Source organism: Plectropomus leopardus, chromosome 9 (genome assembly GCF_026936395.1).
Source record: "Plectropomus leopardus strain MGB_pleo_1.0 chromosome 9, ASM2693639v1, whole genome shotgun sequence".
Lineage (NCBI taxonomy): Eukaryota > Metazoa > Chordata > Actinopteri > Perciformes > Serranidae > Plectropomus > Plectropomus leopardus.
This window is the reverse complement of record NC_142184.1, coordinates 9,407,343-9,435,199: the sequence shown is the minus strand read 5'-3', so window position 1 is coordinate 9,435,199 and position 27,857 is coordinate 9,407,343. Positions and strand designations below refer to the sequence as shown.

Genomic DNA, 27,857 nt, shown 5'->3' with positions numbered 1-27,857 from the left:
GAAAAAAAAATCCTACCTCAAATGCCTTAGCATTTTTAAGACTTTTGAAAGGCTGATTTAAGATATTTTAATATCAATAAAGGCCTATTTTTGGATTAATGAACTCAATGCCTTTCAAGACCTTTTTAAGGATCTGTGTGAACCCTTGTATAATTCTACTACCAGCCTAAAACGTGGCCTACAGAAAATGACAGCACGACATGCCTTTGGCTCAACAGAGAAAGATCTTTATTAGATTATGTACACTTTGTTAAAAATAATTGTACACATATCAGTATGGAGTACGTCCTCATCACTGAGACATGCCTGAGTAGGCTGATTGTTTTAACTGCAGTGTGTGAAGTGTGACGTGCAGAACCAGTGTCTAATGTGAGAGATCATGTGACACAAAATTTAATCACAATCGGTGTTTCTCAGTCTCATTTGTTTCCATACTGTTTAATGAAGATCTTAGGTGGGTGCCATCCCTCAGGAGCCTTCTTCAGTCCAGCTCGTGTCCAAATCCTCTTTAGATCCTCCTCGAATCGTTTCTGCAAACACACCGTTGGCAGTTGAGGAAAATTTGGTTGTATTGGAGCACATCAAGCACACAAAATTTACAACAATCCTACACAAAATAATTTTCTTTCAAGTTATGTTAAGACTTTATAATATATTTAACGATAAAATACACTGATTAAGACGATAACATTTCAAAAATAGCTTAAGTGTTCATTTTCTTAACAAGTTATTACACATCCTACTATTAATTTGCTAAAAGTTACGATAACATTTGTACCAAATATAAAAGTAAACAGTTCCATCTGTCTCATTAGTATGATAAGATCCTTATTTGAAAACAGAAACTTTTTTTTAATCACCAAAAAAAGTAGAGTCTCACCTGCTTCTTTTTCCCCCTGCTCTCCAGCACTCTCCTCCGCAAAAATTTAGTCCGTTTTCGCAGCTTCCTGTATTTATGCCGGTTCATCATCCGCCGTCGGATCTTCAGAACATTCTTACAACTAAGAGGTGTTGCTGCGCCCTCCCCATCCTCCAAAACGGGGACAGAGAAGGGAGGCAGCACCTTTTCCTCCAGCAGCCCTAAATCCTCCTGCGGCTGAGCAGTTTCCAGCAGGGGAGGAAGGGAGTAACGCAGGGAGAGCCAGCTCTCTAGAGGACTTACAGATAGTTTACGTGGCACCAGAGCCTCCTCCAGTTCAGGCTCCAGTTGTACCCATCGAGGAGGAGGTGTGTTGTCTGCAGCTGTTGAGTAGTTTCTTAGTTTTTCTTGTAGCGAAGAGCAGTAAGCAGGGAGAACCGGTCGTACAGATCCATTTAAAAATTCTCCATGGGCTTGAAGTGCACCTAGTAATTTAGGAACAACAAATTATGAGTGACATTAAACATAAAATATAGTTTGAGATGAGAGTGAATGGATAAATAGATGATTGATACTACTTACAAGTTGCTCTACGTAATAGACGAGGGACAATCTTTGAAGTAAACATTGTGAATGATCATCCAAGTCAAGTCATCAGGAACCGGTTGGCTGGTCACTGGTCCTGTGGGCATGAGCAAAGCACTGTGTGTTGGTCAAAGCTCTTCAATGGAGCTTTCAACTCAGTAATAAAACAATTAAGTGATAATGAGGATTAACTGAACAACAGAAAATAAATGTGCTGAGCTGGGTCATTTCTTTTTGCAGCAACATTTTGGGCTCGTAAATTGGGAAAAAAAAGATAGATTTTCTTGTTTTTAGTAGTTAATTATAATATTGACATGTTAAACTGTCAGAAAAAAATTCAGGCCACTCTCAGTCACTCAAAATCCTTATGGGAAGACTGTTTATACTGGTCTGTAGACCTAACAGGGCTAAAAATTTCAGCAAAGTTTTCTATAGCACACTGAGTAAACCAAGTTTAGCTTTTATGACTACAACTCTTTTTTGTTTATTTCAAATCACTCCAACTGTCCTCATAATTTAAGAATTTGTGACTTTAAGATTGCGACAAACAGATTAACATCATGAAACATGGAGGGAAAAAAAGGACAACTGAGAGTTTATGCTCACATATTTTCCTCCTTTGAGTTCTCGTCCTCCATGAGTTGTTCTTTTTTCTTTTTAACTAACTAACAAGGTGAAAAATAATTTCAAGGACACAGTAAATGATGAAAATAGTTTTTAACAATAATAATAATAAAATTAAAAAATATTATTTGCACTGGGTACATGGTTAAATCGAGCACATAAAAAACGTCAGTAAAGTAATATATGTATAAGTTTAAAATCTTTTTTGGTATAATTTAAACTACACACACACAAAACATACACACTGTGTGTGAGTGTGTGTGCAGTTTAATGTGTATTGTTATTTCTTTATGTATTAAAGAAGACCTATATCTGTGATTTAAAACATTTGTTATAAATATTTAACAGAGTTTATTGAAAATATGAAATAATAAAGAAGGACACAAATGTTGCTGCAAGACAGGAATGCCTCGGCTCCTTAACTATGATGGTTAAAGTAACATAATTGGGACAAAATGTGTGAATTTTGAGAAACTGTCCTCGTTACTTTTTACTAAACAATAAAATAATGAAAATAACGGCCAGATGCCGCTAACGTTACATCGTTATGACCGGATTAGCGTTAAACCGGCCGACAGGAAAGGGACGGACGCTCACTAATATCCTCAACGAAAATAAAAAAATCTGTGAATGCACTTACGTTACAGAGCTAATACAAAATAACTACATAAACACAAAAAAACAGAAATAAAATGATTTTCTGATTGCCGGGTGGCCCCTTCGCTGCGGGCTGTTGCTAATGCTAACTAGCACTGTAGGTCCGTTTTGGACGTGAAATCCGCGAAATAAACACAAAGAAAACGGCAGCTAAGACACTTTGGTCATACACCTTCTGGCAGCGTGAACAAATTATTTAACTTTTTTTAAAAAGCAGTTTTACATTACCTTAAAATCGTTTGACCGGGATTTCGTCTTCAATGTGACTCCAGAAGCCTACTTCCGGTTTAAGCAACAGAAATGTAAAGCGTTTCCTGTTTCTCATGCCGTACAAGGGTTCCGCCGGAACCATTAGCCGCTAAAGGCAGTCTGAGAATTATTATCATTATTATTATTATTATTATTATTATTATTATTATGATTATTATTATTGTTGTTGTTGTTGTTGTTGTTGTTGTTGTTGTTGTTGTTGTTGTTGTTGTTGTTAGTGTATAACTTGTTTTTTTTTTTGCCCTGATGCATAGAGCATTGCTAGAATTTTGCATGCACTTACTATTACTTAACATTTATGAAATTAAATAAATAAATCCTAATTATAGACCGTTTTTTTTTTTTTTTAAATCAAATACAATACCTTGTGGTGTGCACCTAAGCTTTGACACATACAGTAGATAAATTCAAGGGTTGAATGGATCCACTGGAGGGCACTAACAATCTAAGCACCAATGGTTGCTGCAACTGAGCCATTAACTCCTCAGTTTTCCTGAACAGTTTGCAGAGCAGTGATGGGCTAACTCATTGAGAACAATTGAAAGAAAATGAACTGTGCAAAAAGAAATCATGACTGAATGTTTGAGCCAAGTGATCAATGGATACAACACAGGTAAACATGTCCGTCGTCATTTAAGTCTGAGTTAGACTACTCTCTTTTCGTGACTCATAAGATACCTGTAATTTATTAATTTATCAATTTTGATATTTTCTGTTATCTTTTTAAGCTCACGTTGGAGACTGAATAACAAGCAATTTGAGCTTGACAGAGCTCTCTGTTATCTTTAATCATAATCATCGATCATTATTCCCAATTGGCCTCCATGTTTTGGTGTTTACAAAAGACCACATACCTGTAGAACAACAGGGGTCATCAGTATTTATCTAAGTAAACATTTGAAAATAAATATTTAAACCTGCAGCCGAGAGGAAATAAATGAGACAGAAAATTTGGCTTGTGGCAAGTGGTGTTCCTCCTAATGGGGTCACATGGTTTGTGTAAACACTGGATGAGTAAAGGAGGGTGTGGACTTTTAACAGTTTTATAGAAAATAGAAAAAAAAGGAAAGAAATGACAGCTCTGACATAGAGTTTGCACTGATGCTGTGTAGCACAAATAACTGCAGCTGTAAGAGCAAAAATTTTTATACTAATAAATTCTAAAATTATTGTTTTCATAAAGGGTACCACCAGTTTAACTTGCTTGGTATTTGCTGTTTTTTTTATTTATTTTTTCATTGTATTTCAAATATTTGCTGCAGGCTAAGAACCCTGCATGGTCCGGCGGGTCTCTCCTCGCACACAAAACTGACCTTTACTTTGCAGGCTGATCTTTTTTTTCCTTTACAGTATGAATGTTTTTGCAACAAAAGTCCAAAGTATTCAGAACACAGTAGAAAAAGAGAGTGTTTACTTCATCTTTTTCCCACTGTAAAATGGCATATTTTTCCAACTTATATAATTATATTAACATATTATGATCATCCCCTTCAGATACATCTGGAAAGCCCGTTTCAGCCATAATTCAGTTTTATTTCCTTTTGACTCATTAAAGGCACATGTCTCTTTCTTCCATGTGGTACTGTTGTATAAGAAGGGAAGCCTCCACTTTTAGATTGCTCTAGTTTTACATACTTGTGGGCAGCCACATCAAATCATTTATTCATGGGGCTTTCTCTCTCAGCTTTCATTAAGACAGTGGGAAATGAAACATCTACAGTTTGTAGTCATTTCACAGCAGGGATTTTGACTATGTGGCATTCAGAATATTGTGTGAGATATGAGATGCAGGGCAATATAATGCACAAGAGACTATAAAGTTCTTAGGGCATTTATTTACAATTAAAACAACAACAACAAAACATTCATTTCATTGTAAATCCTGCTGGCTGTTAACTGTTTGCTCCACTGTCTATACGCACACCGTCAGTTTGTGATGATAAGGCAACTGAAATGATCAGCAGGATATACTGTGAGATTTCCCTTTTACGGAACAGTCTGAAAAGCTTTTAAAATATTTATCTACTACAAAACGCTCCTCTCAAAATAATATTCAAAAGAAATAAAACAATTAATTGTTAACTTGGCAGTTTTTGAGATGTTCCTCAATCCCATTTTAAATCCATGGCCTCCCTCTACATTATACACTATGTACTCCAACTAAATATTTATTTACAAAATCAGTAGTTGTATTTATTTTTTGAACTTTAAAAGCAAATAAATATTCACTGTTTTATTATAATTGCATTGCAAATTCACTGCACTGAAAGAGATTCGACCCTTGTAATAGACAGAGCTTCACAGATGATGTTTTATAATTTACTCCAAAGCAATACTTACAGTAAAAGCACATGGCAGGATGCTGAATGTAGTCACCGTAGAGGTACATGTATGCTATAAATGCCACTTCAACAGGAACCAAATCAATAAATAAAAACGTATATTAGAGCCAAAAACCCCCCAAAACTGGCTGGTTTTCTCACAGACAGACAAGACAGACAAAGCAGTTAGATCAGTCATTGATGGATATGTCCATTACATTTGCAGACTATACAGACAGTGCTGGAGTATAACATTTTTTAACAAAATGTTTTAATAAAAATGATTCTGAATATATTAGTTCTATTAATCTGTTAATGCAATCCCAGTTTTGGGTGCAGAACATGTCAAAAAAGTGAGGTAAAGTAAATCTGAGGGACGAAGAAATTGCATGTTTAAAGGGACAGTTCACCTCAAAATACATATTTTTCCTCATACCTGTATTGCTATTCATCGATCTATATTATTTTGGTGTGAGCTGCCCAGTGTTTGAGATGTCCACTGTAGAGATGTCTACTTTCTCTCCAATATAATGGAACTAGATTGTATTCAACTTGTGGAGCTCAAAGAGACAAAGAAAACACACATTTGAAAAACTCAACAGCAATGTCTCTTTCCAAAAATCATGTCCTAATCACTCAAGATAATCCACAGACCTTTCTGTGAGCACTTTCATGTAGGAACTATTTTCTTTCTACCGAACTACACATGCAGACCGTATCATCACGCAGAATAATGAATAAGATGACAGGTAAGAGGACAATTTTTTTTTTTTTTTTTTTTAAGATGAGGTGAGCTGTCTCTTCAGGTTTTAAGGCCATTTCATGTTATCTATGATTCATTGCTGTCTTCACTGTGATCTGTGGTGTTAAATTCTAAGCTAACCATGTGGAGATTTAGGTAGTAAAGGAAAAAGTAATACAGTTGTTTTGCTGCAGCTATACAGTTCTCCTGTTTAGATCTGAACCAGAAAATAATCCCCTTTTAAGGCCCAGACACATCAAACCGACATCAAAGAACTAGTTGGAAGAAATGCAGATTGTTGCATTGCCTCATGTCGCCCGTGTTTTCGGCCAAAAAAGTCGCATTGAACACACCACAAAGACTACAGCCGACGGCCAACCGGCACGGAAGTTCTGCGCGTGCTTGAGAAAAATATCTCCATAGTGGTAGTCTGTTTTTGTCATTCAAAACGAGGACAGATTCAAGATGCTATTTCGCCAGTTAGCACATTAACAACACAACCCGATGTTGAGAGAACAAAAGATATTCACCGTGCACTAGTCAAAAAATAGTTAACAATTATGAATCGCTTCTGTTAAAGAGCTAAACGGCTAAAACAATATTCTTACCTAATATTACAAGTTTGTTTCAATCTCTCTTAAAATGAGCTGTTTGCTTACTTTACTCACTTTGTTTCTCCTCTCCTTGAACTCACAATCAGAGTGATTTCTTTCAATGACGGGCAACATCACCACTTCAACATGCTGAATTGGCTGAAAAAACAATAACAAACACTCATTGACAACAGCCTGACATTAACAGACTGTCAGCTTGGTGTGTCAGGGCGCTAACGGCGTCCAACGGAACATTTCTATATCATATTACATGGATTATTAGAAAATACCCACCTTTGATGCTTAAAATTTGGTATTACGTATACATTAGAGATCGTTATTGAGCCAAAACATTGGTTGAGTTGGTAAAAACCATCTAGGCAATTGTCTTCTCTCTGTTGCAGCATAAGTCCTTCTCACCATCTCTACAAAGAGCTTAATGGCACTATCTTCACCCTGTTAGCCAGCACACCTGGGCTTCAACAACACACTAAACCAAAGTGTCGTCTTTTACAAATAAAACTATTAAATTTGTTGATAAAAATGTGCACTTTAGAAACAAAAGGTGTGATAAAAAAACATACAATAGGCAACAGATGTGTGAACAGGCAAAGAAACGAGTGGAAGGAAACAACACTGTGCAAAAGCTGGCGACTCTTTGAGCGTCACTCTCTCTCCAGTGTCCTCCAGGTTTCTGGATTTGCTGCACGCTGCCCCTCACTGAGCAGCAGACTGGCCAGGCTCCACCTGCCTCATCTCTTCTTTCTCATCTTCCTCATCTTTGTCCTTCTCATGATTGGTCATGGCGAACACCTGCACTTGTCTCACCTCCCAGAGGGATTGTGACTTATGGGAATGCTTTGGGAATAAAAGAGACGTTTGGTCAAAATTTCTGGCACTAATTAAGAATGCACTCTAACCATACCATCATCTAAATGTCTTGGTTTTGTTTATTCCTCATAATCTTGACAAGCATCACAATTAAAAAAGTTAACACAGATAACACCTACAATATACAGTACAAAATAAATAATGCATATTGCGGTTCCTTTGTCCATAGTTTAAGTCCAAGTGATGGCGGACTGTGAGAGGGCACAGAGGAAACTCTAACCTGAAGATGGAGATCCAGGATACAACCAGGTGGGTGGAGCTAACAGTTCTGCACACAGAGACGCACAAACAGCAATAAAAACAAAGAATCACACATGAGCAACAACACATGAAAAATAAAATCCAAAGTAAAAAAAAAACATGCCAAGCAACAAAGGTGATTTAAAGGTGCTGTGCCAAGGGACTACAAATGAAAAATAGCCTCCTGGCTAATTCTGGCATGTTTATACTTTGTGTATTTTTCATTTGCACTGTCCATTTTAAATAAACTAGAAAAAAAGAAGTAAGGTTTCAGTTTAGTTCAGATTGGGTTTGACTCACCGATGAGGACTGATGATCGTGTGGTCGTTCCAGTTTGATACGGACGTCTGTCCCCTTCCCTCGCTCAGGTTTACTGGGCCCTGAGGAATAAGTCAACAGTGTATTAAACTGTATGTCCATTGCAGTTTGGGATATCTATAAATAGTAAGATGGAAAATTGAGCTGTTAGCATCATTTTGGGTATTGCTTTAGTTTCTGTTATAGTCTCTTGTTTGAGGTTGGGAGAGTGAGGGGAGAAAACATTATGAAAAAATTTGATTTGTATGCTTTATATTGTTCTTTCAAAGTTCTTAAGAAGTACTAATATACTGTTCATTCTATGATGATTGCTCAAGGGGGACTTGATGTATAGGATAACATTCATTCATTGTTTTTTTTTTAATCTCATACATTTAAAATGGCCTAATTATTTCTTCATAGTGAGCAACAGGAATTCACGATGCATCCTGCATTCATACATGCATGATGAACGATAATGAGTCACTGCTTTTAATAATGCTTTTTCTCCCCTTGAAATATTTATGTGAGTAATTAAATAAATTAACAAATATACAAATGAGCAAAAAAACTAACTAACTAATTAACTCTTATAAGCTCTACATTTTGAATATTTTTTCTAATATCTTGGACCTGCTTCTACAATTATTTCACCTCTCTCACCTGGAGAGCTGCCCCGACTGGTGGTACTGGTGCTGCTGGCGCTGTCCTCCAGCCAGGTGCTGTAGGTGAAGGAATCTCGCTTGTGTGGCGTCCCGGCAGATGACAGACTCTCCTGGAGAATGTGTGAAGGAGTCACGCAGCAAAACAAACATGCATATTAGACCTGCAGACAAACAGAACACTTATTTGCACTCGTCTTGTTTTTTACGGGCTGAATTCAGCACTCACCATGCCTGTGTCGTAGTCCTCCGTGGCCTCTGTCTCGTTCTCCTCCACCACACTGGCGAAGCTGCTAGCGTTGGAGGAGGAGCGGGAAAGGTCATGACCCTCAGGGATGGATGGGGCCCTGCCACCAAGATAAGAACTACACCCTGGGTTATCACCCTCCAGCACAGCCAAACCTGATTTTATCTTATGTATAGGACACATTCATTTAACGTGCTGCCCAGCTGAGGGCTGCCCAGCAGCTACACAAACACAACGTGTAAATTCTGTGATTTATAACCCATCTCTTATGGCTGTAATCTATTATACGCACCTGTTCTTGGTGGTTGTGAGCACCTCAGGAGAGCTCTGATTGGACGAGTTGTCAGATTTGGGGTCTTGAGAGACATGACCGCTGTCAGGGGTCTTCTGTGTATTTGGGGAACTCTCTCTACTACTGCAAGACACGTGGTACAAAGCATGAGGAAAAGTAAATGCGGTGTAACAGAGACAAAATCAGTAATTGTGGATACACAGATAACAAGTAGGAGATTGTTCTTTACTTACGAGAGAGAAGGAAGTATTAGTAGTGCTTTATGAGAAGTAAAATGGGGGAGCATGTCAGGTTACTTTTTTAAGCACTGAGGAGGGACTTTTTTTCTAAGCTTAAGGGTGGGACATGAAAAAAAAAAAAACAACCTCTAAAGCCCAAAACCTGCCAGGTATGAAAGGCATGTAGTTTTTTTTTTTTTTTACACCAAAATTACACCATTTATCATAGCCAGAAAATGTCAAATTTCTGATGGTTTTTAAACATGTGATGTGCAACCGAGTGTGCACCCCATAGAGGCTGAGTCCTTTGCAGTGGCCCTGGTATGAATTTGACCCCTGGTATTTTGCATACCACTCCCTCCCTCTCTGCCCCCTTTCCTGTCATTCTTCAGCTGCTCTTGCAGAAAGCCCCCAAATATATTTTTAAAATTAGTATTTCATCAAAATCTCTTTACTGTACATATCCAATTTAAAATTTTGCCAAAAATATACCCTTTGCACTAAGAATCCAACAAAAAAACATGAAATTCTGTGCTCCTGCATGTATGACAGTAGTGAAAATCATCTTTTCCACTCCAGGATTTCAACTTTTAACTATTGATCATCAAAAGGCAAACTTTAAAAGCTAATGGCTGCTGTGCTAAGTTAACAAAATACTGTGGCCACTGCTGCCCAGCTACAGTTTATGTGGAAAAACGGTCATTATATTGCTTTGTCTGACGATAATTGATATATGAATGGTTTTTGCATGGTAGGACGTGTGGCTGTCATGCATCCATATTCTGATGTGTGCAAACATGGCTTACACGATAATATGATTTGTAATGAGGATTTGCATTTTGCTAAAGAAATTAGTTGTTTGTTGTGGTGATAACTATCACTCTGTGCTGTTTGCTTGTTACGTTAGCTCTAATATCTACATTAGTTGTGAATATGTCAAAAGCATTGTTATTTAACCCCTCTTTTCTAATAAACAACAAACAGTCCCCAAACTGTAGTAAATTATGGACAATAGTGTGGCTTTAGATACATGAGAGCTAGAAAATACACAACTCAAGATGTGTACACACAAAAATAAATACAGCAAGAATGTGCAGGGTGTTTTTTCTCACCTCTTCTCGTGGACTTCTTGAATGTTTTCGATACCGATGGCACTGCTTCTCCTGGAGCTGAAAGGACCAGACTTTTTCCTTGTCGGGCTTTTCCCCGGGATTATCAAAGACTGCCAGTGAGAGAAGAAAGACAGTCAGAGTCAAAGTACTTCTAATATCTTAAATATCTTTGAGTAATTTTCAATCTGTGTATTTATCACTAAGGGAGTTTTTGACTATTCAAATGTCTCTCTTATTGAAATAATTTGGAAAAAAGGCTGATCAGTAACATCGCTCTCTTTTGAGATGTTACTGTGATGAAAAAAAGTAAAATATGCACTTAGAGGCTTAATGTCAAGCCCTGGTGCCAGTCTTTCAGCCAGCATGGGGCACACTAAGGCGGGAGATGAAAAGATGGATTTAGAGGCTCCAGGGCCTACCACAAAATATGCTTTCTCAGCGACTGCTTTGTTCGTTCAATCTCCCTTTTAAAGCTCTTCAAATAAGAAGCCTTTTAACTCAATGTGGCTTCAAAGAGTAGGAGGAGGATTCTTTTTTTTCATAATTTCTCTGCAAGGACGTCATTAAACCATTAATATTCATCATTTTAAACAAATAGCGAATGAAGCACGCTTGGATTAAAATACAGAATAGCCATATAAGTCTACAGAGGGCAAACATATATTGCAGTAGAGCAGATAGGACAGTGAGAATAGAAGAAAATCTACAATATTGTTAAGTAAAGAGCCAAAGGTGGCTTTTTACTGTCTATGTGCTACAGTCATATGACAGAGCTGCTTATCTCTAACTACTTTAAAGGTCCAGTGTGTAGGATATAGGGGGAATATTGGCAGAAACTGAATACAATATAGTAATATAGTACGTTTTCTTTAGTGTATAATCCCCTTAGCATAAGAATCCTTGTGTTGAATTCGTTACTTCAGAATGGGGTATCTACATAGGGAGCATGTCCTCGATTAAAGAAATTGCCATGTTGCAACGCCATGTTTCTGCAGTAGCTCAAAACTGACAAATGAAACACCAGCTGTAGATGAAGAAATTTGCATTTTTTCATCTGCCATCATAGTGAGCTGCCCCTCACTGCCAATAGAGGATCAGATTTTTTTGTTTATTCAGTGTTTTTACTGGTTTAAATCACAAGGTCAGTTCTCTACGCTCCTGGTAAAAACCTCTTGAATGCCATGTTCTTAAAATATCAGAGAAAATACACACACATATTAGCAGGTGCTGGGCTACCAGTCCCTCTCCATGAAACTTCTTTTTTCAGAGTTTTGGGCAGTTTAAATCACCGGGTCAGTTTGTTTTGGAGAGGAGGAAACCTCTGCAAATAATTTGACTCAAGGTAAAAACATCCAGAACGTGTGGATCAGAAAAAAAGGTGAGCTCACATTAAGTTATCAGAGAAAATAAGTGGGTACATCGACAGATTCTGGGCTATAGTGGCCTATCTGTGATGTGCCAAACAGCATAGGAAAAACACTAATTTGTAACTTGAGACAATTTGATTTCGTGTTTTTACTGGTTTTATCACCTGGTCTGTTTGTTTAGGAGAGGAAGACACCTCTGCGGACAATACAGCTCCCAGTAAAAACCTCCTGAACAATTAACACTGAAGGAATTCTAACTGGGAGAAGTTTCAGGTGGTTGCAATTCGCCATTCTTCCCACAAGATGCCACTAAATCTCCCTAAATCGTACACACTGTTTCTTTATATGATTTTCAGATGGTAGTCTATGTAAAATCACAAAGATTGGAAATGATTAACGGATCAATTAATGAGAAAATGTGGAGGAGAATATCTATATCTATGTTTGTTCTATCACAGATTGAGATTATGCTCTTTATGCAATTAAATCCTGTCTGTAACACACAATGCATACTATGCTGAATACAGAAATGTACAGAGAAAAGTGTTTGGCAATGATGCAGTGGAGCCATGCAGACAAAAAAAAGGAGCAAAGAGGAGAAACGAGTCGTTAGAGAGTAGTTAGAATTAGACATGAACCTCTTCTACTGTTCCTATCCCTATGGCACTGCCTCGGCGTCCATATTTACTGGGACTTTTGCCTGGGACAAGCAATGACTGAGCCACACAGGAAGAGGAGATACAGAGAAAGAGAGGGAGAGACAGAGAGAGATGTGATGAGGACAGATGACAAAAGAAGAGAGGAGGGTAAAAAGGGAGGGGAGGAAGAGAGAACATGAGATATATACAAATATATATGAGATTCCATGCAGTCAGTCATAAAGAAAATACAAAGCATGTGTTAACTGGAGAATACAAAGAGGGACATTTTTGGCTCCATGGATGCAACACAGGCAGCTGAATGGGAGAGAGAAGTGATGAGTCAGTTATGTGAGCCATATGCCTGCGAAAAAGAGGATGGAGAGGAGATAAAAACAGCAGAGGAGGACATACAGCATGTTATACATTAGGTTTCCACAACAAGACAGAGTTATGGGCAAAAAGCAAGCTTGTGTTATATTCATTAATATAGAGTGTTGGTTAATAAGAATGGTTAGTTATTTTGAAAGGCAATCTTAAATGTGATATGGAAATACAGTTTTAATGTTGGTGTCTGTTTAATTTTGATTTTTACTTTCCATACAAATGGGAGAAGTTCCATAAAAAATACCATACCCTCAGCCGCCCCAAATATACAGTATATATTAGACAAGCAACCATATGCATAGTCACTGTTAAAGGAATACTTCAACCCCCAAATAACTATTTGTATATCAGTTACTCAACTCGTGTTATGTTGAATTTATGAAGAAAAGTTTGCTTTTCTTGCATGCCTCCATGGTGAAAGGAGGGTCCAAATTCTTGTTTAATTCAAGTCATAGGGGTCTGTGTTTAACAATGGCAAAACAATATCAAAATATCCATACAACACATTTCCACTCCGAACTTGTCACATGGTGCCGCTCTGTCAAAGACCTTTAGCATCTACCTATGACATTTTAGGTATTCTTCTGCATCGACCAGGATGCCGTTATGATGATGTCAACAAATGCGTGTGGTTCAGCAGGATCCTTATGTTTATACAACAGGGCAGACTGTCATGGTGATTTGGATTAGGCAACAAAGTCACGGATGGTTAGGTTTAGGCAAAACAGGCACATGGTGAGGTGCAGAAAAAAAAACACACACACATCCACACAGGAAGCAAACTCTATACTCCTGCATGAAAATCGGTTGTTTGTGGGACCCACCCGCCTGCCCTATAAGCGCACTCCCACTCCTTATGTTACGTGGTTACCGGCAGTGTTATTACCTGACACTGTCCTTTGGCGTTTCATGCGTATGCAACCGGTTCCGTCGGTGGTGTTTGTCAAGTGATGCCACCCATGCACATTGCATGTGGATGCAGAAGGTGGCTTTTGGCATGACATCTGTACGCCAAGAGCGCTGACAGAGCAATGCTATTTTACGAGTTTAGAATAAGAATGGGCTAAACTCTTACACAACTCATCTCCTTATCCAGTCGTATGCTCAGTGCTTCCCAAACTTTCCCAAATTTTCGCTACAACCTTAAAACTGAACTGAAAATAAAATTCAATCTATGGTCTCTTCAAACCCATACTCAAAAACAATGATTTTACCTCACTGAACACAGGAGCTACTGCTCTACCGTTGCCTCGAGTTAGTTGTTTTTTTTTGTTACTTTGTGACTGTAGTGTTTTAAAGGGTTTAAGATTCACCAGAGTCACACAATAACACCAACAAACAACCAATCAAGACTGTTACAAACAGCAGCTTCGGTGTTAAGTGATGTAAAATTTCAGATTTTGTCAGTGGAGTCTGGCTTTGAAGATAGCATAGAAAATTCACTTTCAGTTTAGTTTAAGGGTTTTTAGCCAAAAAATGCATGTGTTAAGGAAATACTGCGCATGCAACTTGAAAAATTAAACTCTCAGTGGCTATCCTAGACTGTGGGGGGCCCCCAGGTAAAGAGGCCCAATGAGGCCCTGTCCTAACAGGGTCCAGCTGTCATATGGTAGCAAGAAGGGACCCCACTTAGGGGTCTTTTGGGACAGTGGCATTGCACTGTATGGTGCATTTATGGTAAGTTTAAGGGGTTTCTAGTTGTCAATTCAAAATGTGCTAATATGAGTGGCCATTGGGGGGCCCAAAACATTTGGGTATTGGTATCTGACTGGGTATTGGGTATATCTGAATGGTCATTTGGTGGTTGAAGTATTCCTTTAAGTGAAGACCTTGTAGCAACAATTTAAATGCATGTTGTTGTTTGGTAAGCATCTCTCTGAAGTAAAACATTGTTGTTTAATATTCAACTTTTTGCAGCGTTTACAGAGCCAATTAAATACTAGAATACTTAAGAACAAAATGCAGAGAGTTTCCCTTTGGAGATACAAGGTTTTCACCTGATGACACAAATATTTGTTCATAATCAACATTAAAAAATAAAATTCACACTCTTTCTCTGGCCCCAATGTGCACACATATACACATACACATACACACACACACACACAGGGCTCATCCCACATTCATTAGAATTCAAGTGAGCACTTGTGAACATTGCAGATGCACGGGGATTTAAACAATGAGAACACAGGTAAAACAGCAAGTATTAGAAGCAGCTTTAACCCCGGGGAGAAATTCACCATGTGTCCTTGAAGCATTCAAGTCTATGGGTGTCCAGTCAGTCCATTTTGTGTGCCAGACAAAGTGAAACCGATGCAATGTGAGAGTCAGGTTTAAGACCCGTGGCATAAATGCTTCACTCAAGTCTTCCTCTGTGAGAAATTAGTGCAGCAGGCAAGTGAGGGAGGAGGGCGCATGAACTCTAGTCGAACTGCTGGGGGGAGTTAAAGGGAGCGAGACTCGCCTCACCCGAGAGTGGGTCTGTACTTACTATCCCTGGGAATTTGGGGCTCTCTGCGGGCTCGTGGTTAAAGCTGCTGCTAGTGGAGAATGTGTGTGGCTTCTTGAGAGTAACACCCATGGCATCCATAGACTGGCTCCTGCTGCGGATCACCCGCTACAGAGAGAGACGAGGAGGAGGAGATACATTCAGATGGCGCTGACCCCCTTGACCCCCTCGGCATCGCTGTGCAGCGTTACAGGCTGAGAGGAGCCTCAGGGCTGTCTCTGAACACTGACCACTACAGGCAGAGCGCTGTCCTGATGCTAATCCTGACAGACAAGGAAGCGACAGAGAACACTGCTAAGCTTTAATGCCTGGAGGGGCGTTCAGATGAGTCATTATGCTAGATAGGTGGTAAGACAGGAGAGGGGAAGTAGAAGCACCAAGTGGCTCGCAGATGTCCGACCACACTCAGTTTAAACGCAGCCAGGAGAGGTTTAAGGCCCAGTACCACTCTTTGCAGGCAGAGTGGAGAAGCAAAGGCATCTGATGATGAAAGAAATCTACCCATTCGCTCTCCTGTCATGACTGGCAGGATCATATAAAAAAAGGGACTAGTGAGTGAACGCTGGAGCATGCAGAGAGCACAGCAGCACAAAACAGCAAGGAGGCATGAGGAAGAAAAGCTGGGAAGCCAAGAGTGGTGTGTTCCTGCAGGACAGAGCAGCAGAGCTTCCCTTCTTTCAAATTAACAGAGATTGAAGGAGACTGATAAACCATTACAGCCCCACAGCTTACATTTAGATAAGAATGATCCTGAGAGAGAAGACAGCCTCTTTTACATCCACACAAGGCACATCTGACAGCTGATACAAAAACTGGCTACTATAGATGCCAATTTTATACTGTTACTGTGCACTAACAATGATGCTATAGTCTAATAATAAGGCTTAAAGGTATAATTTGACATTTTGAGAAATTAGCTTGTTTGCTTTCCGGCTGAAAAATAGATGAGAAGATCAAAAGCGCGTTTTCAAATGTGTCTGCTGCAGGTTCTCTTAGCTTAGCATAAAGCTCAGGGGAGAAAGTAAGCCTAACTGTTTGAAAACAACAAAATTTAGGTAATGGGACCACTAATGGTCAATTATAGCCCTGCAGTGTGTGAAACATTTTTTTGCTTTTTTACTTCTTACTTTATCTTTGGTTCGGGACCTGCTCCAAGTTTGGATTGGATGTGCGTGCATATTTTTGCTTCTGAAGTGTGAAAATAAAATTTGTGGTTTTACCGGAAGTAATGTGCATTCTTCTTTCTGAGGAAATAGTCTGGCTCTGAGCTAGGCTAGCTGTTTTCCCCTGTTTTAAGTCTTTATGCTAAGCAAAGCTAACCGCTTCAACAAAGAAGCAAATTGACATACTTCACAAAGTGTCAAACTACTTCTGTAAAGGAAATAAGTCTAAGCTTGTGGCGTCTAAGTGTCTAATTTTCAACCTCAATTGTCTTGGTGTGAGTTGCTGAGTGTTAAAGATGTAAAGTTGTAGAGATGTCTGCCCTCTCCCCTGTATAATGGAACGACATGGCGCTCGACTTATGGTATGCCATGAAATTACACTGACAAACTCAAAAGAATCATGACCTGGTTCCTCAAAATAATCAAAAAACCTCGGTGTGACTAGTTTTCATTAAGGAACTATTTTCTTTCTACTGAACTCCACCTGCCAACCAGCTCCTGCTCATGACAGCCGGATATGTAACATTAAAAGCGTCCTCCTAAGCTGAGCTTTGACATTTTTTAGCTTGGTGAGCTAGCAGTTGATACACATGCTTTCATCTGCGCAGTGATACAGCTGGCGGATGAAGTTTTGTAGAAAGAAAATAGTTTCTACATGAAACTGCTCACAACAAGGTTTGTGGATTATCTTGAGTAACCGAGTCATGATTTCTAGAAAGAGACATTACTGTTGAGTTTTTCAAATGAATCATTGTGGTGCTTTGAGCACCGCAAGCTAAGTGCCATCTAGTTCCACTATATTGGTGAGAAGGAAGACACCTTATAAGCTGATATCTCCAACAGTCAGCAACTCACCAAAACAATGTTGATTATAAAATAGCACTACAGGTATGAGGAAAAATCTGTATTTTGATTTAGGGGCGAATGGTGCCTTTAAAACTGCTGTCAGTTTAAATAACAGCGTTCCTGTCTTAGTATTATAACTGAAATATAGAATTTATAAAATAACAAGTAAGACTTGACTTTGTTCATTTAAACCTGTTTTAGCTTATTGGGTATTTTTTCACTTTTTTTTTTTTTTGAAGCAGAGAGTTGCAGAAAGTGAAGCTGTCACTTTGAAGCTCCGACCTCTGCTGCTGCCTCTCCAGTTACCTTAAAGGACTCAAAGAAGCCCCCTCCTCCTGCACTCCCGTTTTCCAGTTTGTCGTCATCTCCTCCGACACCCATCATGGCCTGACTGTTCACATGGAGCTCCTCATAAAGGGTCTCTAACAAGGCCGACCTTGTTCGTTCCTTATACACACACATACATAGACAAAGAAGGACATGAAACAAAGGATATTTTCAACATGCCAGAAATGTTTTAATTGCTTTTCTACAACTCACCTCTAGTTTGGCAAATTTCTCAGCTTTGTAGCAGGCGTACTCTGCATTGATGAGTTTAGTAAAAAGGAATTCATGGAATTCAGGGCCCTGGGAAGAGAGGAGCAAAGAGAAAAGTCATCATGTTGGAAACTAACTGATGATAAACTGGCCAGAGCATTTGGTATTCCAAGTCTACAAATTGTCTCTTACTTTTTTAAAGACAGCAGGGTTTGGGAGGGCCGGGCCAAAGAAAGGTACATCATCCCGAGCCGTCACTGACACCTTAGAATTAGAAGTAAGATAAAGTTTAATAAAGTGTTAATCACAGAAGGCAAAGTCATCTTACACAGTGAGGGGGATAAATTACCTTGTAGAGAACATTGTCAGTGCAGGTGTTGACCACTTGGACCACAATGTAGGCATGGAGAAAGTTGGAGGCAATCATGTCCGGTACAAAGGGAGTGTTTTCCTCTTGAAATAAGATGGCCACAATGTCGTTTCCTATGTGCCTCTTTCTCTGCAACTGCAACACACCAGCCACATATATTGCAACATATAGGGTGACTTTGGTATTTTTCAGTCTGGACCTTATTTTCTCATGTTTTTGTGTCTAGGTGACCAATGGGAACAACAATTTTTGAAAGTGGCACAGTACTGAGCAAAAGTGCTGCAGCCAGCAGCGGCGAAACCTTTTTGTCACAAAGATCCTTTTTGTTTAACCACAGACAGCCACGAAATCAATTTTGTAAAACCCACCAAACTACATATAAATATCAGTAATTTAACACAGTAAAGCACACTGCACTCAAAGTCAACAGAAAGAAAATAAAACTCAATAAAATTGTCTTAGTTTAACTGTGCACTGTTTTAACTATCGCCAACTCTGGTTAAGTTTAAATACACCCTTAATTCACCCAGTTAGATATGCTGGAAATATACTCACTTTAATTAATGTTTCTTAGTGGGTTTGATTATTGTGTATTCAGGGCAGTTTCTGGTTAAAATCAGATGTTTGACCTTAGACCATCAAAATCTTATTAGTTCTTTATTGAGTCTGAGTGAACGTTTGTGCCAAAATTGAAGAAAATCCCTCAAGGAGTTCTGAAAACCTGAAAACATATTGCCTCCGGAGATTGCATCAAAAACAATTAAAAATGTACATCAAAAAAGGCATGTAAACGAACTAAATGACCAAGGAATCAACAAGAAAATGACATAAGGACTTTTTCGGTAATTTTTGCTAAACATTGTAATGTTCATGATTGTTCAAAATTAAGCTGTTCATAAGAATGAGCGCACCCTCCTAACCCACTATCTAACCCCTAACTAACCTATACTGGACAGTGTCTCACTTGGACACAAAAACCTGAGACAATAGGGTCCAGGTTGGAAAATACCAAAGTTTCTTTTAAATGACAAATTAATTGAGAGGTAAATTAATGCAAGCTATGCAAGACAATTATTTTAGGATGAAAGAATGCTGATGCCAGGCACTGGATGATGAGTAAATGCCATTTGTTATCTGCAGGTTTCAGGAGAGCCGAAATTATGAAGACACATTTATTGTATTGCTCCCTGGAATTGAATTTGGAAGACAATAAGTAACAAAAAACCCTTTGCTGTGGTTCCTACTAATTGTTGATAAAGCCCAGTCTGATTCAAAGAAGACTTCTTTTTTTTTTAACAATAATGACAACACAAAGCTGGCAAGTCCAGCATATTTCCAAATGAACAGCTAATAAATTATGTGAAACTACTGACTGGCAGTGTAGGAAAGGATTTGATTTTAATAAAGCCAATTAAATGACTATTAGTTTTCTTATTGAATAATTTAGCCCTTATTTGTGCAGTTAATAGACTGTAGAAAGCACACATAATTACAAATAAGCTCTCACTCTTAATTCTTCTTTCCCCATCTCACAACAGACTATATTTACGTTTGTGAACCACCACCAGGGACTGCTGTTTCTCCTCATGACAACCTGAACAAGCACCGATGCCCAACACCCACTACTGCTGGGGAGACTGAGCATATAGACCTCGCCTCATCTGTGTTTGTACAAACCACGACAGCAAATGGTGTGAGAACTTGTGCTAATTAATCAGTGTTTGTGTGAAATATGTGAGGCGTAGAGGGAGGCGGACTCAGCCGTGTGACCAATGTGCTTTAAATCACAGTGAGGGAGGAGTGCAGCTCACATATGCAGACGCTAAAGCATAAATTTAAAGTGATTCATGTTTACTAGCAGTGGGTTCTTGCAAATATATGCTGCGGGTGTTTGGCACAACAGTGAGGTACATGAAAAATATGGTACTACAATCACCAGAGGTAACCTGTCTGACTGCTTGCAGTGAATCATGGAAGGTGTGTTAGCCTGGTATTGGATTACAGTACCTGCTGGGTGTCCCCATCTGTGTAAGGCAGTTTTGTGGACACATGGAACATGACCTCTTTGTTGCGGTAGTTGCAGTAGACGGATTCAGTGCCAGTCTGCCCATGAGTCACGTCTAACCCTCCACGGAAACTGCGAGCACACAGAAGCATGTCTAACAAGATATTCACTGCAGTGCCATGACCATCATTTATGTAGCAAGCTTAATACACTGTAAATTGTGCTTGGACTGTAGAGTATATATATAAATATTGACTTCAAGCCAGAGTTAGATCCTTACCCTTTAAAGTTGTGCAGCTCAATTTTCTCTCCTAGAAATTCCAGGAATTCTACAAAGGCAGGACTCTCTTCACTGTTGCCAAACAGCTCTTCCTCTGAAGTCTGTACCCAATAAAAAAAACTCTCATAAACATCAAGGCTTGGAGGAAAAGCTGATTTCAGCAGCAGTACTGAGGATGATTTGTATTGTGGACTGTGTATTTTACACTACAACGTTAGTGTCCAGTAATAGCAGCACTTATGTCTGCATTAGAAAAAAAGGACAATTTCTGAGAAGCAAAATGAAAAATGATCACAAGAGGTAAGATTTGCATGGTTGAGTGCCTTTGAGTATTTCATATAAGGTGTTTTTACTGCAGCAACTCATTAGGGTCAATAACAGGATGTGGGGAAGTGAAGTGTATCCAGGAAGTGTTTGCATTTGCATTTCAGATCAATTGCAAGGGTTTTTATAACAAAAGGTTTATAGACAGGCTGGTGTGATAACGATCAGCTGTGACGGACAGTTGATTAACTACTGACAGCAAGTGGAGCAGTGATGTGAGCAAGCTTTTCTCAACTACACACTGAAACACACTTGACAAGAAGTTTTTGTTGTTCATTGAGTATTTATCTTTTGTTTCCTGCATGCAGTATGCCTACTTAAGCATTATGTCCTTCTCCACTTAGCACGCGGATAGTGTGTCCAGAGACTAAGAGGGCCTTCATTGCCTTTGTGTTACAATGTATTCAACAACATATTTAAACAGGCTGTTCTCATTCACTGTTTGTTCTTACACCTACAAAACATAATGCAGAATAATTCATATATAATCGTGAGCCAGGAGGCTGTGGTCATGTGACCTGTGCATTTGCAGGCTGCCCTCCCTCATATGAAGAGAGCAAAGGAAAACATAAGGTCATGCAGTACAAAGAGTGACAAAGAAGACATAGGGAGAACAAGAAGCTCAGCAATAGCTCTGGGCTTTGAAATCAACATAAGGGGCCAAATCATGGAATTACAACATCCATCATGTGATGTCATTGGGCAAAATGACCTATTTCTTAATTGGGATTTGATCTATACAGTCTGGTTACAATTCTAAAATCTACCAGAGCCACAAGATTAAAATCATTTCAAGTTAGTGAAGAGCTTTTGCATAAGTTTGACATTGGCAGGCGAAAGTCTCTCGCGTACTTGCTCTACGAGTCTAACGATGCCAAAACTTGTGGAAGGTTTACACAAAAAGTCAAACTTTTTTGGCTTCATGCACCACTGAGCATTTTTCATAGAAATGAGCGAGACCCCACCTCCAATGCTGTATAGAGTTCTCTTTATATATCCATGTGGGAGAAAGATAGCAGGGCAGATGGGTCAAACAAACACAGGATTTTGACCCAGGAGAGAGGGGTTTGTGCCCCGTGTGATACCAAAAGTTAACGTTATATTATTTTTAAGTTATCTATGTTTTATTATCATGTCATATCGTCAAATCACATCTTCACATCTAAATGTAATGTGAGGCAGTGAAGCATCACATAACATCATGCGGTGTAATGTCACACAGCGTAACATAATGTTGAGTCACATCATACAATGCAGCATAATGTAACGGAGCGTAACATAACATGGTGTAAAGTACCGTAACACAGCGTAATGTAACATATTGTGAAGCCTATACCCATGCTCAACTTTTTTCATATAGGCATTAATTCTCAAGATATCATGGCAGGTCTTTGTAAGATATTATACAAATGTTTGATATCTTATCTTGTATGAGGAAATGTTTGATTTTAACAACGGCAAGGCTTTAAGGAATCACCAATGCAGATCTCTACGTACTGAGGTCTCCACTCAAAGGTACAAGTGCCCTCAGCAGATCATTCAATAGCTCCTCTGCCCCCAACATAATAAACAAGAGGGCTGTGATTGCCTCAGACAATGAGAAGACAGCCACAGTAACTGGGCTGAAAGCCATAATCGGGACCGAGGAGGACCGAGCATAATCAGCATCCTTGAGGAAATCACAAATTACAATGTATTGTACATTCTCAATGTTCATGCACTGAATACAATGAATATAAATAATGCATGCAATTCCACACAACCACCTATAACTAAAAAAAGGCATTTTTCTTTAGTTAGTTTAAATTCAGACTTCACAACTCACCTGTCCAAACTTTTGATAAATGACCCCAAACTTGAAATTGTTGCTTATCACATGTTCATCGAAGGTGACAATAAGTCTTGAAGCCTGTTGAAAAATAAAAAACAGATAAGTTCAGGTCAGGTTTTGTTTGCTGTTATGAGCCCTCCTGTTTTTACTGGCTGGTAAGAGATCTCCTGTCAACAATGTCGGTGATGGGACACTAAATCCACAATCTCCCTCTTGTGCAACTAGAATTACCACCTCGTGGTTGTATGTTTACACTCACCAGTTAGTTTGCACTTACAGTTTACATCCATGTCTGTGAAAACATGGATGCTTCATGAAAATCTCAAAAAATTTCAAGTTGGGCCCCCACGATTAGTGTCACAAATTCTGTATATGACCAAATGTCTCCCCTTTTATTCCTGAGTTAAGCTGTATTTTTGCATAACATTAAGATCTCTCAATAAAGATGGCCTTTGACAATTTAAATAGAAAATGTCAGCACTTCATCATTTTGTCCTATGAGACATTGTGAGATGTTATAATTAACGTATGAATTCTTGTATTATGATCAAAAACATGTTTTGTTAGGGCACAGTGACCTTTGACCTTCATCCACTTAATTCTTATGAGTTCATTCTTGTGTCAGTGTGGACATTGTGCCAAATTTGAGGAAATTTTCTCAAAGTGTTATTGAGATGATGTGCTCACAAGAAAAGGATGGATGCAAAGACACAAACTCCTTGACTTTTGACCACCAAAATAAAATCAGGTTATCATTGAGTCTAAGTGGACATTTATGCCAAATCTGAAGAAATTCAAGTGTTCCTGAGCTATAGCATTCATAAGAATGGAAGGGATGAACAGAAGGACAAATTGAGAACATAATGCCTCCTGCCACAGCTGGTGCGGAGGCATACAAATGTAAAAGTTAATCTGAAGCTAATATGAAGCTTCAACAGTCTGAGTAAGACAAATTGCAGCCCAATCCTTTAATTCATCAAATGTCTGTGACTGGAAAAGACACATACAGCAGCTGCAACAAAACAAATCAAACCAGATCTTACTTTTGGATAAAGGACAGGAAAAAAACGATCCACGTTGACCTCTTCACAGACAAGCTTTAAATTAGGAAAAAAGAAAAAGGAAAAATGTTAGATCATAGTCGGGCAGTTTCACAGCAGATAATTCTCTGCACAAACAACTCTTCTTACTTTGGCCATTTGGACCACATTGGGAAACTCCGTCAGACAGGAAATGGGGATCACATCATGGTAGGTTTTCAGCTTGGTCCTGGTGATGTCAGAAAACAACCAGTAAAGCCATATACCATGATGCAACATTTCTCAGAAGAACCTATCAGATGGGAAAGAGATGATCCGGTATGGACTATCATCAAACTTGCTCACTCTCGCCTCTCTCTGCCGTCTCTCCCTCCCTCCATCCCCACCCACTCGCTGGCCTAAATAGTCCATCTGTTACTCTGCTGTGGAAATGACAGCACTGTTGACGCTCTCTCCGGCTTTATGACTCTAACGATAACACCCGTGCTGGTAGGATGTGTTTATCCCGTCAATACTGGACATTTAGGAATAAAAGAAAGTGGATTATTCAGCACAGACCTTTACTTGATCATGAAAGTGCAAATGCTATCATTGCTTCAGAAGTGCTGATTTATTCTCCTCTCTAAATAAACCAACATTGTACAGCACCATGTATGCATAATGAGCATTACCTGAGCATTAGACGGAGATGTTCCTGGTCACCAATCACATCGTACTTTAGCGAGAACACCAGATGTCCAAGAGCACTGTCCACTGAATAGTAATTAAAGTGTTCCTGAGGGCACAGAAAAAGGATACGGCCATTTGTATCTGTCATAATCACAAGCTCGTGCGTGACACGTGTATATGCACTCCAGCATTACCAACATCCCTCCAATCTGAGCACCTTTTCTCCTGCTGTTGTTCTTCTACTACAGGCTGATCGCATTTGCTCATATTATGCATGCATAAGAACAGGTGGCAAAGCCTAATGCATCTTCATTAGCAACAGTGTATGAGGTGTCAAACAGGGAGGCTGGTCGCTGTTAGTGGTTTATTCTACCGGGATACGCTTACTGCTTATTCATTTCATTACTGTAATGAGCAAGAAGTGAAATTGATTGTGAAATCTTCCATGAGAGTAATGAGGCTCATTTGAGATGGAAGGAAGCTGTTATGATAAAGGCCTTCATGAGGATGACTTGAATCTGAAGGCAGTCTCCGATCACGTCTTTTAAAGAATGTGTAAAACTGTCCTTACTGCTAAATAAATTAGACTCTCTGATGTTCCTTTCATTATGTTTAATTGCATGATTGCGAACACAGAAACTGAACAAGGGAAAAACTATCAGCTAACTAATCTGAAAAATCTAATTAAAAGGAGGAAAAAGATGAAGACGCACAGCCTCAGCTTAGATGGGAAAGAGATCTAATATGCTTAACTAATCAGCAATGGAGAGCGAACAACACACACGATGACTGCATGCAGATTCTGGGGAGAAAACACACATTTTTGCCAGTGTGATTAACCCTTTGAAATTTGGACATATTATTAAGATGCCTTTCACAAGCATTTAAATCTTTGAGCAAATTGGTCTGATTTCTTTCAAAAACATGAAAACATTTTTAAAAGAGAGAGAATTATTACGAAATATGAAAAAAAACAAAAAAACGCAGTTTTCTTGTAACTTTTCACCCTTTTTTTGGGGGGGGCAAATGCTGAGTTTCTCAGAATACTGACATAATATCTTGAAATGAAAATTCTACTAAGTTGTTACTCTCATAAAGTTTCAAATTATTTTGATTATGATTTACAGGATTATATTTTTATCACGATGGTGGTATATGGGCTTCCATATTTTCACTCCGATCTATCAAGCAGTGACATACATCATACACACACACACACACACACACACACACACACACACACACACACACACACATATATATATACATATATATGTATATATGTATATACACATATATATATATATATATATATATAATTTAAAAAGGATTTTTTTTGTTGTAGCTAACCTTGCCCAGGAAGTGTTTCCGGAAGAGCGTAGCTGTCGTGTTACATTCCAGCTTGGTGCGGGTGTTCGGGGACAGAGGTGGCGGCTGTTCTGTGTCCGCTGTGTCACCTAACTCATGGTTTGTCCCTTCAATCCAGTAACCCCCAAACTGCGGCAGGAGGATGAGAGGAAAAGGACTTTTTCTGCCCAACACCTGCCACAAAATGCGAAAGAACAAGGATTGAGAAACAGAACAGCACAACTATAAAAGCCATTTTAGGACAAGAATGAAACTGAGGTGACGTCTCAGTGATACACAAGCACTAATAGTGAGAAGTGCTTCTGTGGCATATCAATATCTCACCTCATGGACACTTGGGTAAGGAATGTAGTCCTCCTCAGTCTGAAAAATAAAGGGAAAAAAGGCTTTGTTTTCTCATCAAAGAATAAAAATAACCATGCTGTCCAACTCTGTAATCCAGAAGGACACTGATTCAGAGTAATTGCATAACTGTTATGCAATGAAAATCAGTTACATAGGAATCAATGCATTGCTTGATCAAAGCATTGTCATTATTTGGCACATTTATGATTTAAAGTACTTAATTACATATCCTGTTAGATTCTTTGTTGCTAACATTTCACAATTTCTTTCTGCAGGTCTGAGTATTAGAACTGAATATTATATGATTCTGAATCCAAACCAGCTCTGTTGGTATAAAAATGATGGCAAGGCTTGAGAGCATTTGACTGCATTATGAATAATATTGTGCTACCGTGTACTGAAGTGATCAGCCTGTCTGGCAGAGCAAGATATGGTGGAGGAAGTCGCTAGACAATGACCGCGTCATGTGAATAACACCGTGTCTCTACACTGAGAGTCATACCTTGAGTGGGGGAGGAAAGGTGCATCTCTGCTCATCCATCCTGTTGCCCTACAAAAGGAGAGAGTGCGATAAGAAAACCAGAGAGAGAAAACGCCCAGTCATCAACACACACAGGCTGCTTTTTAAAAAAGTCAACACAAATATCTACATTCAAACATTGTTGTTGCTTATACATACAGAACAGTTTACATAATAATCATGTCCTGAAAGAGCACAATAAAACAAACTAAGAGAATATCAACCCTGTTACATAATGGCACAGTTTTCCCAAGAGATATGCAGCAGGCAACCAAGCAAAGTCAGTGAGGGACAGATGGAAAGATACAGAAAGAGATACGTTACACACACACACACACATATACACACACTGACACACAAAGAGCAGATACCGAAACACAATTAAAGGATGCTAAAGAGCAGACATTTGGGAGTGACTGAAACGTCTGTTAGCACACAGAGGAAGTGTGGTAATAAGACCTCAGGGATTAAAAAGATGCAGAGCTGAGTGACACTTCTACACTTAAAAAACACCCACTGGACCTGAGGTGTGTGAAAGAGAGGACGCACAAACGCAGAGAAAGAGATGCAGTGATGCTAAATATGGGCTAGGTGATGGCGCCTGGAGTAACAGAAGACGATACATCACATCTATATATTGTCTGACTGTGGATAAAAAAGCACAGTTCTGCATCACAATACCTGCTAAAGAGGAATATTTAGTTTTAAAATATTCAGTTCTCCACAGACAAAGCCACTGAAAGCTATTATGACTGTAATTTATTTCATGATTTTGAAAACAGTGACCACACATACACAAAGACCTGATAAGCTCTATCATGAAACTCCTCGCCCATAATGTGCAGGATTGTATGATTAAAGTGTAACTTCTGTATTTTTAACCTGGAAGCTATTTTTTCATATTTTTGTTTTTAAGTGACTAATGGGAACAACAAATTTTACAAATGTGTCCAGTAATGAGTGAGAGTGAGTGATCTGCAGCTGCCGCTTGCAGCCCTGTTACTCAACACTGCAAAAATTGTTGTTCCCATAATTCATGCACACACAA

At 38.9% G+C, this 27,857-nt stretch overlaps 2 protein-coding genes across 27 annotated transcripts in view; both read right to left on the bottom strand.

Annotated features, from left to right (window-relative positions):
• Nucleotides 1–205: 205 nt before the first annotated feature.
• Nucleotides 206–3,080, bottom strand: aurkaip1 (aurora kinase A interacting protein 1). The gene is made up of 4 exons (XM_088081924.1): nucleotides 2,954–3,080; nucleotides 1,442–1,541; nucleotides 881–1,344; nucleotides 206–530 (listed from the first exon to the last, which is right to left on the bottom strand). Exons 2-4 carry the CDS (start codon nucleotides 1,485–1,487, stop codon nucleotides 420–422), a joined length of 621 nt encoding a protein of 206 aa, XP_087938050.1. The 5' UTR covers nucleotides 1,488–1,541; nucleotides 2,954–3,080; the 3' UTR covers nucleotides 206–419.
• A 1,732-nt stretch (nucleotides 3,081–4,812) lies between these two features.
• LOC121946484 (rap1 GTPase-activating protein 1) overlaps nucleotides 4,813–27,857 on the bottom strand; it is an 80,671-nt gene continuing 57,626 nt past the window's right edge. For 16 of the 26 annotated variants that reach the window (XM_088081915.1, XM_042491055.2, XM_042491058.2 and 13 more), the window contains 22 exons: nucleotides 26,792–26,839; nucleotides 26,269–26,307; nucleotides 25,927–26,118; nucleotides 24,579–24,682; nucleotides 24,058–24,136; nucleotides 23,911–23,964; nucleotides 22,862–22,945; nucleotides 20,713–20,813; nucleotides 20,435–20,564; nucleotides 18,407–18,562; nucleotides 18,250–18,321; nucleotides 18,061–18,147; nucleotides 17,827–17,967; nucleotides 15,494–15,619; nucleotides 12,616–12,693; nucleotides 10,611–10,720; nucleotides 9,281–9,403; nucleotides 8,971–9,106; nucleotides 8,743–8,854; nucleotides 8,083–8,162; nucleotides 7,763–7,810; nucleotides 4,813–7,509 (listed from right to left, as the gene is read on the bottom strand). In XM_088081915.1, coding sequence (XP_087938041.1) covers nucleotides 7,802–7,810; nucleotides 8,083–8,162; nucleotides 8,743–8,854; nucleotides 8,971–9,106; nucleotides 9,281–9,403; nucleotides 10,611–10,720; nucleotides 12,616–12,693; nucleotides 15,494–15,619; nucleotides 17,827–17,967; nucleotides 18,061–18,147; nucleotides 18,250–18,321; nucleotides 18,407–18,562; nucleotides 20,435–20,564; nucleotides 20,713–20,813; nucleotides 22,862–22,945; nucleotides 23,911–23,964; nucleotides 24,058–24,136; nucleotides 24,579–24,682; nucleotides 25,927–26,118; nucleotides 26,269–26,307; nucleotides 26,792–26,839 — 2,061 coding nt within the window. In that variant the 3' untranslated portion in view covers nucleotides 4,813–7,509; nucleotides 7,763–7,801. Of the gene's footprint in view, nucleotides 7,510–7,762; nucleotides 7,811–8,082; nucleotides 8,163–8,742; nucleotides 8,855–8,970; nucleotides 9,107–9,280; nucleotides 9,404–9,513; nucleotides 9,539–10,610; nucleotides 10,721–12,615; nucleotides 12,694–15,493; nucleotides 15,620–17,826; nucleotides 17,968–18,060; nucleotides 18,148–18,249; nucleotides 18,322–18,406; nucleotides 18,563–20,434; nucleotides 20,565–20,712; nucleotides 20,814–22,861; nucleotides 22,946–23,910; nucleotides 23,965–24,057; nucleotides 24,137–24,578; nucleotides 24,683–25,926; nucleotides 26,119–26,268; nucleotides 26,308–26,791; nucleotides 26,840–27,857 lie in introns of those variants that run through there. The other 10 variants (XM_042491056.2, XM_088081908.1, XM_042491065.2 and 7 more) reach the window with 10 other exon arrangements.